The sequence below is a fragment of the Bos javanicus genome, chromosome 29, assembly GCF_032452875.1.
Source record: "Bos javanicus breed banteng chromosome 29, ARS-OSU_banteng_1.0, whole genome shotgun sequence".
Taxonomy (NCBI): Eukaryota; Metazoa; Chordata; class Mammalia; order Artiodactyla; family Bovidae; genus Bos; species Bos javanicus.
The window spans coordinates 19,085,667-19,104,466 of NC_083896.1; the positions used below are offsets into that span (position 1 = coordinate 19,085,667).

At 39.1% G+C, this 18,800-nt stretch overlaps 1 protein-coding gene across 10 annotated transcripts in view; it reads left to right on the plus strand.

Annotated features, from left to right (window-relative positions):
* LOC133241095 (glycerophosphodiester phosphodiesterase domain-containing protein 4-like) overlaps positions 1 to 18,800 on the plus strand; it is a 173,786-nt gene that overhangs the window by 147,800 nt on the left and 7,186 nt on the right. For 2 of the 10 annotated variants that reach the window (XM_061406180.1, XM_061406175.1), the window contains one exon: positions 13,851 to 14,612. The exons of the other annotated variants lie outside the window; for them this stretch is intronic. In XM_061406180.1, the coding sequence (XP_061262164.1) occupies positions 13,851 to 14,326 (476 nt within the window). In that variant the 3' untranslated portion in view covers positions 14,327 to 14,612. Of the gene's footprint in view, positions 1 to 13,850; positions 14,613 to 18,800 lie in introns of those variants that run through there. 10 annotated transcript variants of the gene reach the window in all.

Sequence of the window (18,800 nt, forward strand, 5' to 3'; positions counted from 1 at the left end):
GATTCTGGGGGCCCCTGGCATCAGGATTATTGTGGACTTTTATCTTCTAAGTGTTGACATTCCTTGGAAGGTTTTGAAATGGATATTTTTTGTTCACTGGTTCATATATTTATTTATCACATAGTTACTGAGTATCTACTTTGTGCCAAACACTGTGAGAGAGACTGAAGAAACTGAAAGTTGTCTATGGAGGGTGGATCAAGAGACGAGAGGACTGACCCACAGAGAGTGGTGAAGAAGTTGGCAAAGGCATAGCAATTCATACCTTTGGGCCAAATGCCTAGGTATAAGACAGTGAGGCTGCCACGCTCATCAGGGCTGTGTGCTGTAGGCGACTTTAGTTGTGATATGTATGTTGAATGGTGGAGGGAGAAAATTGTGGAGGGGGCATGCTGAAAAGAACATAGGCTCTGCATATAAGCAATCAGGAGATGGCAAATGAGTTCCAAACAACGCAGCAATATGCTTAGACTTCTCTGTAAAAGGATAGAATAGCAGAATAACTTATTATTCAGCAGAACAACTCATTAAATGAAAGGAAATTAAATGAAATAAATGAAAAGAAATGGATTTCATTCTATGAAACTGAAGGTTTAAGCCAAATTCACTCAAATCCCTTAAGGGACTGAGAGATCTCAAGTAACTCTGAGTTCTGTGGATCTTTAGATCACTCTCCTAGCTGGTAAGAAGTCTGAAGGCCATGTTCCAGTTCCTTTATGATTTTTAGTAGTTATATTAGTACACTAGGGCTATGGAAACAAAATACCACAGACTAGGGGGCTTAAATAACAGAAGTTGATTCTTCTCATAGTTCTGGAGGCTAGAGGTAAAAGATCAGTGTGTCAGCAGGTTTGGTTTCTTCTGAAGCCTCTTTCTTTGGTTGCAGATAGCCACTTTCTTGCTGTGTCCTCACACAGCCTTTCTTCTGTGCACACACTTCTACCCACCACTGCCCAGTGTCTCTGTGTGTGTTCAAATTTTTTCTACTCTAGTCAGATTGAATCAGGGCCAACCCCATTGGCCTTGTTTTAGCTACCTCTTCAAAGACCCAGTTTCCATATATAGTTAGATTTTCAGGTACTGGAGATTATGGCTTCAACATATCAATGTGGGGCACAAAATTCAGCCTGTAACAATAATCCAGTGAAGAAATGAACAGAATATGGAATAGCTGAGGAATGCATGAATGAGAGAAGTTTTGAAGCAAAACTCTAAGATCTGTTTAAATTGTGATGAAATACATGTCTAAAATGCCTTAGAAAAGTACAGTTAACTTGACCTCAGCTTCACACCATGTTGAAATGATGATATGGAAATAAGGTGAATAAGAAATAAATTGAAAATTTTCCTGTTTTTTATAGTGTTTCCAGTTGCCCATTTAGAGAAACCAATTTTTTTTTTTTTGATCTAAGTAAATGTGTTGAAAGCTGTTTGAGTACCTCTAAGAGACACTTCTAGGGGCTCACCCCAACTCCTAGAAGGGGTGGGGCCAAGTTCAGAATCAGAAAAGGTACAAAGATGACCGAAAAGAAGCCAAAACCACAGCCCAGATTCATTTAGGTTGAGGAGAACAGACCTTTGAACACTAAGCATAATTCACGTCTTGTACCATGACCACCTCCGAGATGGGCATATACTGCTGCACCTAATGCTGCCTCCAGTCGGCTTTCATCACCTCCCTAGCTTTAGGATACACTTGTCAGCCCTTTAAAGAAGTTCATCCTTTGTCTTCTGTCTCATAGTTTCTTATGAAAAGTCTTATAAAAACATCTTCCATTTAAAAAATCATTGTTCATCTACTGGTAATATGTCCTTTTTCACTGGCTGCTTTTTAAGGTTGCTTCTTTTATTATTGGTTTTCAGTAATTTTATTATAGTTTATTTTGTTGTGTTTAAGTGTGTATATGAGTGAGTGTGTGTGTGTGTGTGTTCATCCTGCTTAGAGTTTTCTGAGATCCTTAGATCAGAATATAATTTTTTTCAGTCTTTGATTTTCAGAATTTTTTTTGCCTCTACCTTCTTTCTTAGTTTCCTATAAATTAGAAACTCTGTTCATTTTTATTTTTAGCCTGTTTAATGTCGTGCTTCATTTGGATAGATTATATTTCTGTATATATTAGGTTTTTATTGATACAGAACAAATTACCACAAATTTGGTAGCTCAGTACAACACAAATTTATCATCTCAGAGTTTGTGTGGGTCAGGAGTCTAAGCATGTGTTTGTCTGATCTTCTTCATAGAGTCTCACGAGGCTAACATTGAGGTGTTCACTTCGGCAGCAGTCTTATTTGAGATTTAGATTCTGCTTCCAAGATCACTGGTTATTGACTGATATTAGTTCCTTAAAGTTGTGGGACTAAAGTGCTCCTGTTTTCATAATTACTGTTGACTGGGTTTTGATTTGAGTTTAGAAAACGTATCCAGTCCTCATCATTTTGTCCTCTCAAAATGTGGCAGATTTTTCTTCAATGCAGGCAGGAGAATATCTCTTTAGAGTAGGTGAATTCAGAGAAAAAAGGACAAAGGAAGGAAAAATAACATATGAAACAAATAGGAGACAAGTTGAAACATCAGTTAGTTCAGTCGCTCATTCATGTCCGACTCTTTGCGACCCCATGAATTGCAGCACGCCAGGCCTCCCTGTCCATCACCAAATCCTGGACTTCACTCAGACTCACGTCCATCGAGTCAGTGATGCCATCCAGCCATCTCATCCTCTGTCATCCCCTTCTACTCCTGCCCCCAATCCCTCCCAGCATCAGAGTCTTTTCCAATGAGTCAACTCTTCGCATGAGGTGGCCAAAGTACTGGAGCTTCAGCTTCAGCATCATTCCTTCCAAAGAAATCCCAGGGCTGATCTCCTTCAGAATGGACTGTTGGATCTCCTTGCAGTCCAAGGGACTCTCAAGAGTCTTCTCCAACACCACAGTTCAAAAGCATCAATTCTTCGGTGCTCAGCCTTCTTCACAGTCCAACTCTCACATCCATACATGACCACAGGAAAAACCATACCTTGACTAGATGGACCTTTGTTGGCAAAGTAATGTCTCTGCTTTTGAATATGCTATCTAGGTTGATTATAACTTTCCTTCCAAGGAGTAAGTGTCTTTTAATTTCATGGCTGCAGTCACCATCTGCAGTGATTTTGGAGCCCCAAAAATAAAGTCTGACACTGTTTCCACTATTTCCCCATCTATTTCTCATGAAGTGATGGGACCGGATGCTATGATCTTCATTTTCTGAATGTTGAGCTTTAAGCCAAGCTTTCACTCTCCTCTTTCACTTTCATCAAGAGGCTTTTTAGTTACTCTTTACTTTCTGCCATAAGGGTGGAGTCATCTGCATATCTGAGGTGATTGATATTTCTCCTGGCAATCTTAATTCCAGCTTGTGCTTCTTCCAGTCCAGCGTTTCTCATGATGTACTCTGCATAGAAGTTAAATAAGCAGGGTGACAATATACAGCCTTGACATACTCCTTTTCCTATTTGGAACCAGTCTGTTGTTCCATGTCCAGTTCTAATTGTTGCTTCCTGACCTGCATACAGATTTCTCAAGAGGCAGGTCAGGTGGTCTGATATTTCCATCTCTTTCAGAATTTCCCATAGTTTATTGTGATCCACACAGTCAAAGGCTTTGGCATAGTCAATAAAGCAGAAATAGATGTTTTTCTGGAACTCTCTTGCTTTTTTGATGATCCAGCGGATGTTGGCAATTTGATCTCCGGTTCCTTTGCCTTTTCTAAAACCAGCTTGAACATCAGGAAGTTCACGGTTCACATATTGCTGAAGCCTGGCTTGGAGAATTTTGAGCATTACCTACTAGCATGTGAGACGAGTGCAATGTGTGGTAGTTTGAGCATTCTTTGGCATTGCCTTTCTTTGGGATTGAAATGAAAACTGACCTTTTCCAGTTGCTGGCATATTGAGAGCAGCACTTTCACAGCATCATCTTTCAGGATTTGAAATAGCTCAACTGGAATTCCATCACCTCCACTAGCTGTGTTCGTATGATGCTTTCTAAGGCCCACTTGACTTCACATTCCAGGATGTCTGGCTCTAGGTCAGTGATCACACCATCGTGATTATCTGGGTTGTGAAGCTCTTTTTGTACAGTTCTTCTGTGTATTCTTGCCACCTCTTCTTAATCTCTTCTGCTTTTGTCAGGTCCATACCATTTCTGTCCTTTATAAAGCCCATCTTTGCATGAAATGTTCCCTTGGTATCTCTAATCTTCTTGAAGAGATCTCTAGTCTTTCCCATTCTTTTGTTTTCCTCTATTTCTTTTCATTGATCGCTGAGGAAGCCTTTCTTATCTCTTCTTGCTATTCTTTGGAACTCTGCATTCAGATGCTTATATCTTTCCTTTTCTCTTTTGCTTTTCTCTTTCCTTCTTTTCAGAGCTGTTTGTAAGGCCTCCTCAGACAGCCATTTTGCTTGTTTGCATTTCTTTTTCTTGGTGACGGTCTTGATCCCTGTCTCCTGTACAATGTCACGAACCTCATTCCATAGTTCATCAGGCACTCTGTCTGTCAGATCTAGGCCCTTAAATCTATTTCTCACTTCCACTGTATAATCATAAGGGACTTGATTTAGGTCATACCTGAATGGTCTAGTGGTTTTCCCTACTTTCTTCAATAAGTCTGAATTTGGCAATAAGTTGTTCATGATCTGAGCCACAGTCAGCCCCCAGTCTTGTTTTTGCTGACTGTATAGAGCTTCTCCATCTTTGGCTGCAAAGAATATCATCAATCTGATTTCGGTGTTGACCATCTGATGATGTCCATGTAAAGAGTTTTCTCTTGTGCTGTTGGAAGAGGTGTTTGCTATGACCAGTGCATTTTATTGGCAAAACTCTATTAGCCTTTGCCCTGCTTCATTCTGTATTCCAAGGCCAAATTTGCCTGTTACTCCAGGAGTTTCTTGACTTCCTACTTTTGCATTCCAGTCCCCTATAATGAAAAGGACATCTTTTTTGGGTGTTAGTTTTAAAAGCTCTTGTAGGTCTTCATAGAGCCATTCAGCTTCAGCTTCTTTAGCATTACTGGTTGGGGCATAGACTAGGATTACTGTGATATGAATGGTTTGCCTTGGGAATGAACAGAGATCATTCTGTCGTTTTTGAGATTGCATCCAAGTACTGCATTTCGGACTCTTTTGTTGACCATGATGGCTACTCCATTTCTTCTGAGGGATTCCTGCCCACAGTAGTAGATATAATGGTCATCTGAGTTAAATTCACCCATTCCAGTGCATTTTAGCTCGCTGATTCCTAGAATGTTGACATTCACTCTTGCCATCTCTTGTTTGACCACTTCCAATTTGCCTTGATTCATGGACCTGACATTCCAGGTTCCTATGCAATATTGCTCTTTACAGCATCGGACCTTGCTTCTATCACCAGTCACATCCACAGCTGGGTATTGTTTTTGCTTTGGCTCCATCCCTTCATTCTTTCTGGAGTTATTTCTCCACTGATCTCCAGTAGCATATTGGGCACCTACTGACCTGGGGAGTTCCTCTTTCAGTATCGTATCATTTTGCCTTTTCATACTGTTCATGGGGTTCCCAAGGCAAGAATACTGAAGTGGCTTGCCATTCCCTTCTCCAGTGGACCACATTCTGTCAGATCTCTCCACCATGACCCACCCGTCTTGGGTTCCCCCAGGGTCATGGCTTAGTTTCATTGAGTTAGACAAGGCTGTGGTCCTAGTGTGATTAGATTGACTAGTTTTCTGTGAGTATGATTTCAGTGTGTCTGCCCTCTGATGCTCTCTTGCAACACCTACTGTCTTACTTGGGTTTCTCTTACCTTGGGCGTGGGGTATCTTTTCATGGCTGCTCCAGCAAAGCGCAGCCATTGCTCCTTACCTTGGCTGAGGGGTATCTCCTCACCACCGCCCTTCCTGACCTTCAACGTGGGATAACTCCTCTAGGCCCTCCCGCACCCGCACAGCCACTGCTCCTTGGATGTGGGGTTGGTCGTCCTGGCCGCCGCCCCTAGTTTCAGGTGTGGGGTAGCTCCTTTTGGCCGCTGCCCCTGGCCTCGGGCGTGGGAGCATGGGGTAGTTCCTCCCATCCACCGCCCCTGGCCTGTGGCGTGGGGGCTTGGGGTAGCTCCTCCCGGCTGCCGCCCCTGACCTCCGATGCAGTGTAGCTCCTCTCGGCTGCTGCCCCTGACTTAGGATGCAGGGTAAAGCGCGGGCAGCTGCGACTAGTGCACTAAAGTGCGGCCGAGAGGAGCTATCCCATGTCTGAGGTCAGGGGAGAAGCCGGGAGGACCCCATGCCCGAAGGGCAGTGGCCAAGAGGAGCTACCCAAATCTGAGGTCAGGGGCGGCAGCCAGGAGGAGCTACCCTGCGTCCGAGTTCAGGGTCGACAACCGAGAGGAGCTAACCTACGTCCAAGTTCAGGAGCTGCGGCCGGGAGGAGTTGAAACGTGATCATCATTAATTCAACTTCTTTGTTAATTATTAAATATCAATAAAACAAATACTCAAAAGTAGAGACTTCATGCAAGATAGGAAAAAAGCAAGACCCAGCCATATGCTGTCTACAAAACAAATGTTTGAAATACAAAGGTTCAAATAGATTACAGAGTGAAAGGATGGGCCAGTGATACGCCATGCAAACAATAAATATAAAAAATATTTTCTGAAAAAATAAACTGTGAAACATGGGAAATTACTGGAAACAAAGATTTCATGATGAAAATGTCAGTATATCAGGGAAGACATTGTAGTTATAACTGTTCTAATTAGTAAAAGAGTTTCAGAACATGTTAGTCAACAACTGAAAGAGAGATCATAGTTGGAGATTTTAATGTTTGTCACTTAGTACTTAAAATACCAATTAAACACAAAAAATAAAACAAGAATGAATATAGAAGTCTGAACACTTTCAGCCACTTTGACCTAACTGGCATATAACATTTTACCCAAGAACTACAGAATATACAGTATTTTCAAGTGTATCTGGCAAGTTTCTTCAAATAGCGTACACAACAATCCTTTCAACAGCCTGGGAGAGAGAGCTGATTTACCTAAATCATAGAAAGAAACAGAAAATTAAGAAAAATGAGGAGACAGGAATATAGTCCAATCAAATGAACAAGACAGAAAACTCAGAAAAACAACTAAATGAAACTGAGATAAGCAGTCCACCTGATGGACTTCAGTATAATGATCATAAATATGCTCATCAAACTCAGGAAAGGATAAACATAGTGAGAACTTTAACAGTGAGATAGAAAATATAGTACCAAAGAGAAGTTATGACTAAACTAAAAAATACACTAGAGGTGCTCAACAGCAGAGTGATGAGGTGGAAAAATGAATGAGCAAGCTAAAAGATAAAATGGTGGGACTCCCTCAGACAGGGCAGCAAAATGAAGAATTTTAAAAAGTGAAGATATCATATGTTGCCTTTAGGACAACATTGTGTGGAATAACATTTGCATTATATGGGTCACGGAAGGGGAAGAAAGAAAGGACCAGAAAAATTATTTTAAGAAATAGTGACTAAAAAATTTCCTAATCTGGGGAAGCAAACAGATCTTTGGGTCCAGAAAGCAGAAAGAGCTCCAAATAAGATGAACCCAAAGAGACACACAGATAAGACACATTGCAACTAAAATGGTAGAAGTTAAGAATAAAGAGAATCCTTAAAGCAGCAAGAGAAAAGTAACTCGGGGTAATAAAGGAGTGTCATGATATATTCAAAGTGCTGAAAGGAAAAAACTTGACATCGCAGACTGTGCACAGCTAGTTTAACATTCAGAATTAAGGAGAGATTAAGAATTTTTAGGATAAACAAAAGCTAAAGAAATTTATTACAAGTATACTTGTTCTGCATGAAATATTAAAGGGACTTCTCTAAACTGAAAAGAAATGACACTAAATGTTAAAGAGAAAACATGCAGTAATTAAAATCTCACTGGAAAATATACATATATAATAAAGGCAGGGGTTCAATCACTTATAAAGCAAGCATTAAGATTAAAAGACAAAAGTAGTAAAAATGATGTAAAATTTCAGTAATTAAAAATGCGTAAAATAAAAAGATGTAGAAAGTGTCATCAATAGATGAATTTCAGAAGACTAAAATCTTACAAAATATATTCCATGACCACAGAAAAATTAAATTAGAGACAAACATTAATATGACATCCATAAATACCTCTAGATTCCAGAAATTAGTGTATTTCTTAACACTGAGTGTTAAAAAAATAAATCATAAAGGAGGTTGATTGGAAAAGAAGAAGTAAAACTCTGTTTGCAGATGACATGATCCTCTACATAGAAAACCCTAAAGACTCCACCAGAAAATTACTAGAGCCAATCAGTGAATATAGTAAAGTTGCAGGATATAAACTTAACACACACAAACCCCTTGCATTCCTATACACTGCTGCTGCTGAGCCACTTCAGTCGTGTCCGACTCTGTGCGACCCCATAGATGGAAGCCCACTAGGCTCCCCCGTCCCTGGGATTCTTCAGGCAATAACACTGAAGTGGGTTGCCATTTCCTTCACCAATGCATGAAAGCGAAAAGTGAAAGTGAAGTTGCTCAGTCCTGCCCGACTCTTAGCGACCCCATGGACTGCAGCCTACCAGGCTCCTCCATCCATGGGATTTTCCAGGCAAGAGTACTGGAGTGGGGTGCCATTGCCTTCTCCATCCTATACACTAACAATGAGAAAACAGGAAGAGAAATTAAGGAAACAGTTCCATTCACCATTGCAACGAAAAGAATAAAATATTTAGGAATATATCTACCTAAAGAAACAAAAAACCTATATATAGGAAACTATAAAACACTGATGAAGGAAATCAAAGAGGACACAAATGGATGGAGAAATATACCATGTTCATGCACTGGAAGAATCAACATAGTGAAAATGAGTATATTACCCAAGCAATCTATAGATTCAATGCAATCCCTATAAAGCTACCAACGGTATTTTTCAGAGAAATAGAACAAATAATTTCACAATTTGTATGGAAATACAAAAAACCTCGAATAGCCGAAGCAATCTTGAGAAAGAAGAATGGAGCTGGAGGAGTCAACCTGCCTAACTTCAGGCTATACTACAAAGCTACAGTCATACAGTCATGGTACTGGCACAAAGACAGAAATATAGATCAATAGAACAAAATAGAAAGCCCAGAGAGGCAATGGCACCCCATCCAGTACTCTTGCCTGGAAAATCCCATGGATGGAGGAGCCTGGTGGGCTTCAGTCCATGGGTTCGCTAGGAGTCGGACACGACTGAGCAATTTCACTTTCACTTTTCACTTTCATGCATTGAAGAGGGAAATGGCAACCCACTCCTGTGTTCTTGCCTGGAGAATCCCAGGGATGGGGGAGCCTGGTGGGCTGCCGCCTATGGGGTCACACAGAGTCAGACACGACTGAAGTGACTTAGCAGTAGCAGCAGTGTGGACAGTTTATCTTTGGCAAAGAAGGCAAGAATATACAGTGGAGAAAAGACAATGTCTTTAACAAGTGGTGCTGGGAAAACTGGTCAACCACTTGTAAAAGAATGAAACTAGAACACTTTCTAACACCATACACAAAAATAAACTCAAAATGGATTAAAGATCTAAATGTAAGACCAGAAAGTATAAAATTCCTAGAGGAAAACAGGCAAAACATTCTCCGACATAAGCCACAGCAGGATCCTCTATGACCCATCTCCCAGATTAATGGAAATAAAAGCAAAAATAAACAAATGGGACCTAATTAAACTTAAAAGGTTTTGCACAACAAAGGAAACTATAGCAAGGTGAAAAGATAGCCTTCAGAATGGGAGGAAATAATAGCAAATGAAGCAACAGACAAAGAATTAATCTCAAAAATATACAAGCAATTCCTGCAGCTCAATTCCAGAAAATAAATGACCCAATCAAAAAATGGGCCAAAGAACTAAACAGACATTTCTCCAAGGAAGACATACAGATGGCTAACAAACACATGAAAAGGTGCTCAACATCACTCATTATCAGAGAAATCCAAATCAAAATCACAATGAGGTACCATTTCATGCCAGTCAGAATGGCTGCTATCCAAAAGTCTACAAACAATAAATGCCGGAAAGGGTGTGGAGAAAAGGGAATGGTTGGTGGGAATGCAAACTAGTACAGCCACTATGGAGAACAGTGTGAAGATTCCTTAAAAAACTGGAAATAGAACTGCCTTAGGACCCAGCAATCCCACTGCTGGGCATACACACCGAGGAAACCAGATTTGAAAGAGACACATGTACCCCAGTGTTCATCGCAGCACTGTTTATAATAGCCAGGACATGGAAGCAACCTAGATGTCCATCAGCAGATGAATGGATAAGAAAGCTGTTGTACGTATACACAATGGAATATTACTCAGCCATTAAAAAGAATACATTTGAATCAGTTCTAATGAGGTAGATGAAACTGGAGCCTATTATACAGAGTGAAGTAAGCCAGAAAGAAAAACACCAATATGGTATACTAATACATATATATGGAATTTAGAAAGATGGTAACAATAACCCTATATGGGAGACAGCAAAAGAAACACAGATGTATAGACCAGTCTTTTGGACTCTGAGGGAGAAGATGAGGGTGGGATGATTTGAGAGAATAACATTGAAACATGTATATTATCATATGTGAAACAGACCACCAGTCCAGGTTCATTGCATGGGGCAGGGTGCTCGAGGCTGGTGTACTTGGATGACCCAGAGGGATGGAATGGGGAGGGAAGTGGGAGGGGGGTTCAGGATGGGGAACACACATACACTCGTGGCGGATTCATGTCAATGTATGGCAAAACCACCTCAATATTGTAAAGTAAGTAGCCTCCAATTAAAATAAATTAAAAAAAAAAGGAGGTTGGAAAATATTTTAAAGGATAATGCATGTACAGTAGCTAAAGTTTTGTGGTATAGCTAAAGCAGGACTTACAGGGAGATTTCTAAGTTTAAATCTTAGAAGAAAGATTGGTTTAGTATTCATTGTTTCTACCTTAAAAATCTAGGAAAAAATTAAGTAAATATTTTCTAAGTAAAAGAAGGAGATAATAAAGACAGCAGGAATCAAAGACATAGAAAAGACACAAACAGAGAAAATAAAAAGTTGGTTCTTGAGAAGATTAATAAAATTTATGAACTTGTAGCAAGATGAGAGAGAGATTGCCAATATGACATATGATGGAGAAAAAACATCTGACAAAATTCAACATCCACTCATGATAAAAACTCTTACCAAAGTAGGTATAGAGGAAATATATCTCAAGATAATAAAAGCCATTTATGACAAACCTGTAGCCAACACAATACTCAGTGATGAAAGCTTAAAGCCTTCCTTCTAAAATCTAAAACAAGACAAGGATGTCCACTGTCACTTCTATTCAATATACTGTTGAAAGTCCTAGCCACAGCAATTAGATAAGAAAGAGAAAAATAAGTTTCTAAATTGGAAGAGGTAAAATAGTCGTTTTACTATGATATGATACTATATATAGAAAATCCTAAAGACTCCATACAAAAACTACTAGAACTGATAAATGAATCCAACAAGGTGGCAGAATATAGGATTAACATACAGTAATCTGTTGCATTTATTTAAACTTACCAATGAAATATGAGAAAAGGAAAGTAAAAAAATAATTTCTTTTAAAATTGTATAAAAAATACTTAGGAATAAACCTGACTGAGGAGGTGAAAGGCTTATATGCTGACAACTATAAGAAGTTGATAAAGGAAATTGAAAGTGATTGAAAAAATGGCAAGATATCCTATGCTCTTGGATTGGAAAAGTTAATATTGTTCAAATGGCAATACTCCCCAAAGCAGTTTACAATTTTAATGTGATTTTTATCAAATTACCCATGAAGTTTTTTACAGAACTAAAATAATTCTAAAATTTGAATGGATCTATAAAAGACTCAAAATCACCAAAGCAATCCTGAGGAAAAAGAACAGTCCCTGGGAAGACATAACCCTCCCAGATGTTGTACAGCACTACACATCTGTAGTAATCAGATCATGGTAATGGTATAAAAACAAACATATGGATCAATGGCACAGAATAGAGAGCTCAGAAATAAACCCATACACCTATAGGCAGTTAATCATTGACAAAGGAGGCAACAATATACAATGGAGAAAAGACAGTCTCTTCAGTAAGTGGTGTTGGAAAAGCTGGACAGCCACATGTAAATCAATAAGGTTAGAACACACCCTTTCACCATACACAAAAATAAACCCAAAATGGCTTAAAGATTTAAACATTTTAAGACAGAACACCATAAAATCTTAGAAGAGAATATAGGCAAAACATTCTCTGACATAAATCATACCAATATTTTCTTACTTTCATCTTTCAAGGGAAAGACATAAAAGTAAAAATAAACAAATGGGACCTAATCAAACTCATAAGCTTTTCTATAGCAAAGGAAACCATAAACAAAGTGAAGAGACAACCTACAGACTGTAAAATATGCAACCAAAAAGGGCTTAATTTTCAAAATATACAAATAGCACATACAACTCAATAACAAAAAAACAACTCAAGTGAAAAAGAGACAGAAGACCTAAATAGACATTTTTTACAAAGAAGACATACAGATGGCCAACAGACTCATGAAAAGATGCTCAGTATCACTTAATTATTAGAGAAATGGAAATCAAAGCTACAATGAGGTATCACTTCAAACCCATCAGAATGGCCATTATTAAAAAGTAAAAATAACAGATGCTGGAGAGGGTGTCAAGAAAAGGAAACCCTTCTACATGGGTGGTAGGAAAGTAAATTGATGCACCCAGTATGGAAAACAGTATGGAGGTTCCTCAGAAAAATATGAGTTGCCATGTGATTTAGTAATCCCACCCCTGGGAATATGGACAACATTCTAAATTGAAAAGATATATGCACCCCAGTATTTATGGCAGCACTATTTACAATAGCCAAGATGTAGAAGCAACTTAAATGTCCATTGATAGGTGAATGGATAAAAATGTGGTTTATAATGGACTACTACTCAGCCATGAAAAAGAATGAAATAATGATATTTGCAACAAAATGGATGGACCTAGAGATGATCATACTAAGTCAGAAAGAAAAAGACAAAGGAAAAGACCATAAGATACCACTTATATATGGAATCTAAAATGTGAAACAAATGAACTTCTATATGAAACAGAAACAGACTCAGAGACATAGAAAACAAAATTATGGTTACCGAAAGGGAAAGGAAGGGGTCGGGGAAAGATAAATTAGAAATTTTAGATTAGCAGATACAAACTACTACAACAAGATCCTACTGTATAGCACAGGGAACTGTTATTTCCTTTGATAAACTGTCATGGAAAATAATTTGAAAAGAATAAATATATATGTATATATGCATAACTGAATCACTTTGCTGTATATCAGAGACTAATACAACATTGTGAATCACTTTACCTCAATTTTAAGAAATAATAAATCAATAATACCAGCTCTTACCGCTTTCTTCTATTTGACGTTGTACTGGATATCCTAGCCAGTTCAGTAAAATAATAATAGGCATAAAGGAAGAAATAAAACTCCTTAATTTGCATTTATTATTATATGAAAAATTTTAAGGAGTCAACTGAAAAACCTACTAGAACTAAAAAGTGAATTAAGCAATGTCTCAAACTCCAGCACCTTGATGAATTGAAGACCATAGGAAAGTCTGGGTAGGGAGAGAAGTAGTGGAAAAAAATCTGAGATGGTAATTGAGGGGCTGACATTTTAAAGATGACTAGAATCTTACCACGTGACTGGCAAATATTGGAGAAGTGACATTTGCAGAATCTGTGTTTTTGTCTTTTCTATCCCATAGAATCTCTGAGTACAAGCCTCCGAACAAGAGAAAGTAAGAATCAAGGACCTTCATGTATATCCATAGATCCTGTCTCCCGAGTTACGGAAATTCCCTGGACTCATGCAGCCCTCTCCCCAGCTTTAACCAAGAATGTAAGGAAATACCCAGACTCTAACCGTGTTTCAGTAGTCCCCATGAAGAAAGCCAGCAAATCAGAGCCAGTCAGCAAAACCATCAAGACACCAGTGCCTGGCGAGGATGACATTAGACACCTGGTCCCCACTTTGAAGGCCTCTGAATCCATCCAAGCACCCGTCCGGGAGTCTGCCAGAGAGGCCACCTTCCAATCTTCATCAGCCATGAAGGCGAATGGAACATTTTCCTCCATAGATGTCTCTCATCCTCAGAAACAAACTGAAAGGCCCCCCAATACTAAATCTTCCGAGGAATCCCTTCCTGTTTTCACCACATCCAGCCCATCCTCCTCCTCCTAAGCCTGTCTGCAAAGAATTAACCACAACTTGCTCCCTTCTTCCTCTTCTTCTCTGTGCCTGAGGATGGTGACAGTGAAGAGGGGTCAGGTAGTGAGTGCAGAAGAGCTGCTGAGGCTCTCAGGAAAACCATTCTGGTCTAACCTTTCTCTAAAGAGTGCATATCAAGGGGACAAACAAGGGGAAAATAGTTGTAATCTTGGAGCTGGAGCTGGTTGTTCTCTGGGTATTAGGTTTTAATCTCATCTGTAATGAACATCAGCATGTAAATAAAGGCAACTCTCAGGAACTCAGAAGGTAAATGGTGTATTCTTTGGACCCCACTGTGATCATTCAGGCTGACAAAGACTAGAGGATAAGTGCCAAAGTGATGCCATCCTGAGAATGAGAGGTGGCATACGTGTGAGTCAGGGGCAAAGATCTCATCCCACACATGCCTTCTGTCATCTGGCGTGAAGTGGGGTGCTTTATAATACCTTGTTCACTGATTCCCCAGTGGGGTGATGGGCATAATCCCATACCAACACAGTAACTCTAGTTCTTGAGTCATCAGAGCCACAGCAAGTGTCTAAAGCTTTATCAACCTGAAGAATCTGAAAACAGAAATGCCTGGGGTATACCAAGTGAAAGAAGTAGTGCAGTGAGAAAAAATGGAATATTTTAAAATACATTACTAATCAAACACAGGCATAAGCTCAAGAACCTTGTCTTCTTGACTGACTCTAAGAGTAGGATATTGCCACTCTCTCAGATAAGATTTAATCTAGTATACATAATCTAGTCAAGATTATTACATCAAGATTATCATGTTATTATCAAGTCAAGATAAATCTAGTTATTTATATGAAAGTGAAAGTGAAGTTGCTCAGTCGTGTTGGACTCTTTGTGACCCCATGGACTGTAGCCCACTAGGCTCCTCCGTCCATGGGATTCTCCAGGCAAGAATACTGGAGTGGGTTGCCATTTCCTTCTCCAGGGGATCTTCCTGACCCAGGGATCGAACCCAGGTCTCGTGCGTTGCAGGCAGATGCCTTAACCTCTGAGCCACCAGGGAAGCCCAGTTATTTATAAATAATTGAATAATTATTTAAGATAAAGTGGAAGATCTATCACCAGACAGGAATAATTAATTGTCAAATGAACTCATTCCAACAATAATAGTTCTTGGAATCCAGAAAAAAAAAAGTGACATGTTTTGGGATTGGAAAAAGCCTGGGAAGAATTAGAACTGGAATTTGAAGATTGGTATGATTTGGAAAAGGAGAGGAACAGAGAGTGCACATTAAGTAGACTAGACATTAGTCAAATAAAATTTTAATAACAATATTTTTGTTGGCTTTTAAGAAACGTGATAAAATATATTTACATAACAAAATTGATTACCATTTTTAAGTATATGACTCAGTGGCATTAAGTATGTTCACATTGTTGTGTTGGAATGGAAACCATGGAACTTTTTATTTTAGCTTTCTTTTGGTTTCCATTTGCACAGAATATCTTTTTCCATCTCTTCACTTTCAGGCTGTGAATGTCCTTAAAGTTGAAGTGAATATCTCTTATAGGCAGCATATAGTTAGGTCTTGTTTTTTTATTCATTCAGCCACTCTGTGTCTTTTTAGAAAATTTAGTTCAGTTACATTTAAAGCAATTTTTGATAGGTATGTGCTTTTATAATTTATGCTAGTTGTTTTCTGCCTGTTTTGTAATTCTTTCTTTTCTTCCTTTCTTCTCTGTCTTTGTGGTTTGACGATTTTCTGTAGTGGCATGTTTAGATCCCTATCTCTTTATCTTTTGTGTCTAGTACAGGTTTTTGCCTTATGATTACCATGAGGTTAAATAAAACGTATTTTTAACAGTCTATTTTAAGTTGATAGTAATTTAAAATTGAACACTTTAAAGCTAAAGCTCTGTTTTTACTGTACCCACAGTGATCTATGTTTTTGATGTCACAATTTACCTATTGTGTATCCATTAACAAATATTGTAGTTATTTTTTACTACTTTTGTCTTTTATCTTTCATACTAGAGATATAAGTGATTAACATATCACCATTACAACATTAGATTATTTTCAGATTTAACCATGTACTTACCTTTACTAGTGAGATTTACATTTTATATTTTCTATATTTTCAACATTTAAAATAATGTAAAATATTTTACATTAAATATTTTACATATTTTCCTGTTACTAGTTCGTGCCCCCTTTGCTTCAGTCTAAGGAAGTCCCCTTAACAGCTCTTGTAAGGCCAGTCAGGTGGTGGTGAATTCTTTCGTCTTTCAGCTCTTGCTTGTCTGAAAACCCTTTAACTCTCCTTCAATAATGAAGGATTCCTCTGCTGGGCAGAGTCTTCTTTGTCAGTAGTTTTTTCCCCCAGCACTTTGAATATATTGTGCCACTCCCTTTTAGCCTACAAAGTTTCTGGTGAGAAATCTGCAGATTGCCTTTTGGGGATTCCCTTTTACATAACAAGTTATTTTCTCTCGCTGATTGTAAGATTCTCTTCTTGTCTTTAATGCTTGATAATTAATTATAGTACATCTTGCTTGGTGTCTCTTTACATTATCTTATTTGGACCTCTCTGGACTTCCTAGATCTAAATGTCTGTTTCCTTCTCCAGGTTAGGGATGTTTTCAGCTATCCTTTTTTCAAAGAAGTTTTGTTTCTTTCACTCTCTCTTTTACTTCTGGAATCTCTGCTGCTGCTGCTGCTAAGTCGCTTCAGTCGTGTCCGACTCTGTGCCACCCCATAGACAGAAGCCCACCAGGCTCCCCCGTCCCTGGGATTCTCCAGGCAAGAACACTGGAGTAGGTTGCCATTTCCTCCTCCAATGCATGAAAGTGAAAAGTGAAAGTGAAGTCGCCCAGTCGTGTCCGACTCTTAGCGACCCCATGGACTGCAACCTACCAGGCTCCTCCATCCATGGGATTTTCCAGGCAAGAGGACTGGAGTGGGTTGCCATTGCCTTCTCCACTGGAATCTCTACAATGTGCATATTGTTCCTCTTGATATGGGCAAATAAATCCATTAAACTATTTTCACTATTTTTGATTCTTTTTGTTTCTCTGGTTGGGTAAATTCCACTGTTCCATCTTCAAGTTCATTGATCATTTCTTCTGGCTCATCAAGTCTGTTGTTGAACCTCTCTATTGAATTTTTTAGTTTAGTTATTGTATTTCTCTACTCTGTGATTTGTTTGGTGCTTTCTTATATTTTGTATTTCTTTGTTAAAATTCTCATTTTATTTATGCCTTGTTCTCCTGGTGATCATCTTTAGGCCCATTATTTTGAACTCTTTATCAGATAAATCACTTATCTCCTTTTCATTAAGGTCATGTTCTTTCATTTGGAAGATATTCCTCTGTTTATTCTTTTCCCTTGGCTCTGTGTTGGTTTCTACGCATTAGATAAAACAGCTACCTCTCCCAGTCTTGAAGGCGTGGTATGGTGTAGGAACTGAACCTTATCTATCAACCCGGCCCTAGCTTACACATTTGTAGTTGGCAGAGATGTCTGCTTGGTTCATAGTGGCCCCAGAAGATGAGAGAGTTCCAAGTACTCTCAGTGTTCCAAAGGGGAGGATCTTAGTCAGCACTTTGATACAGGCTGATTAGAAGCCAGACCCTCAGGTAACAACTTTTAAAACTATGCAAATATACCACTTTCAGGGGCAGACTGGGAGATGCATGTTTCTGTCTTTTCCCTTTGCACTGAGCCCTAGAGGGACTGATTGTTGTGAACTATTTCTTTCTTAGCTACCATCCCAATGAACCTATGAACACAAGCCCTACTGGCCACCAGAGCAAGGCTGTGGGATATATCCTCTGGATGGCAGCCATGAAAGGCTGGGCACTTTATGTATGCACAAGCTCTTTTCTTGGAGAAACCTGTGATGTGGGGCAGTGTAGAGGGAAAGAGTAATGATGGCAATCACTGATCTCCCTGTTATCTGGAGAGGATTACAGGCCCCTCTAGGGGTGATCTAGGTGTGATCACTGACCTAGAGCCAGACATCCTGGAATGTGAAGTCAAGTGGGCCTTAAAAAGCATCACTATGAACAAAGCTAGTGGAGGTGATGGAATTCCAGTTGAGCTATTTCAAGATGATGCTGTGAAAGTGCTGCACTCAATTTGCCAGCAAATTTGGAAAACTCAGCAGTGGCCACAGGACTGGAAAAGGTCAGTTTTCATTCCAATCCCAAAGAAAGGCAATGCCAAAGAATGCTCAAACTACCGCACAATTGCACTCATCTCACACGCTAGTAAAGTAATGCTCAAAAAAGGAGTACGTTAAGGCTGTATATTGTCACCCTGCTTATTTAACTTATATGCAGAGTACATCATGAGAAACGCTGGACTGGAAGAAGCACAAGCTGGAATCCAGATTGCCGGGAGAAATATCAATAACCTCAGATATGCAGATGACACCATCCTTATGGCAGAAAGTGAAGAGGAATTCAAAAGCCTCTTGATGAA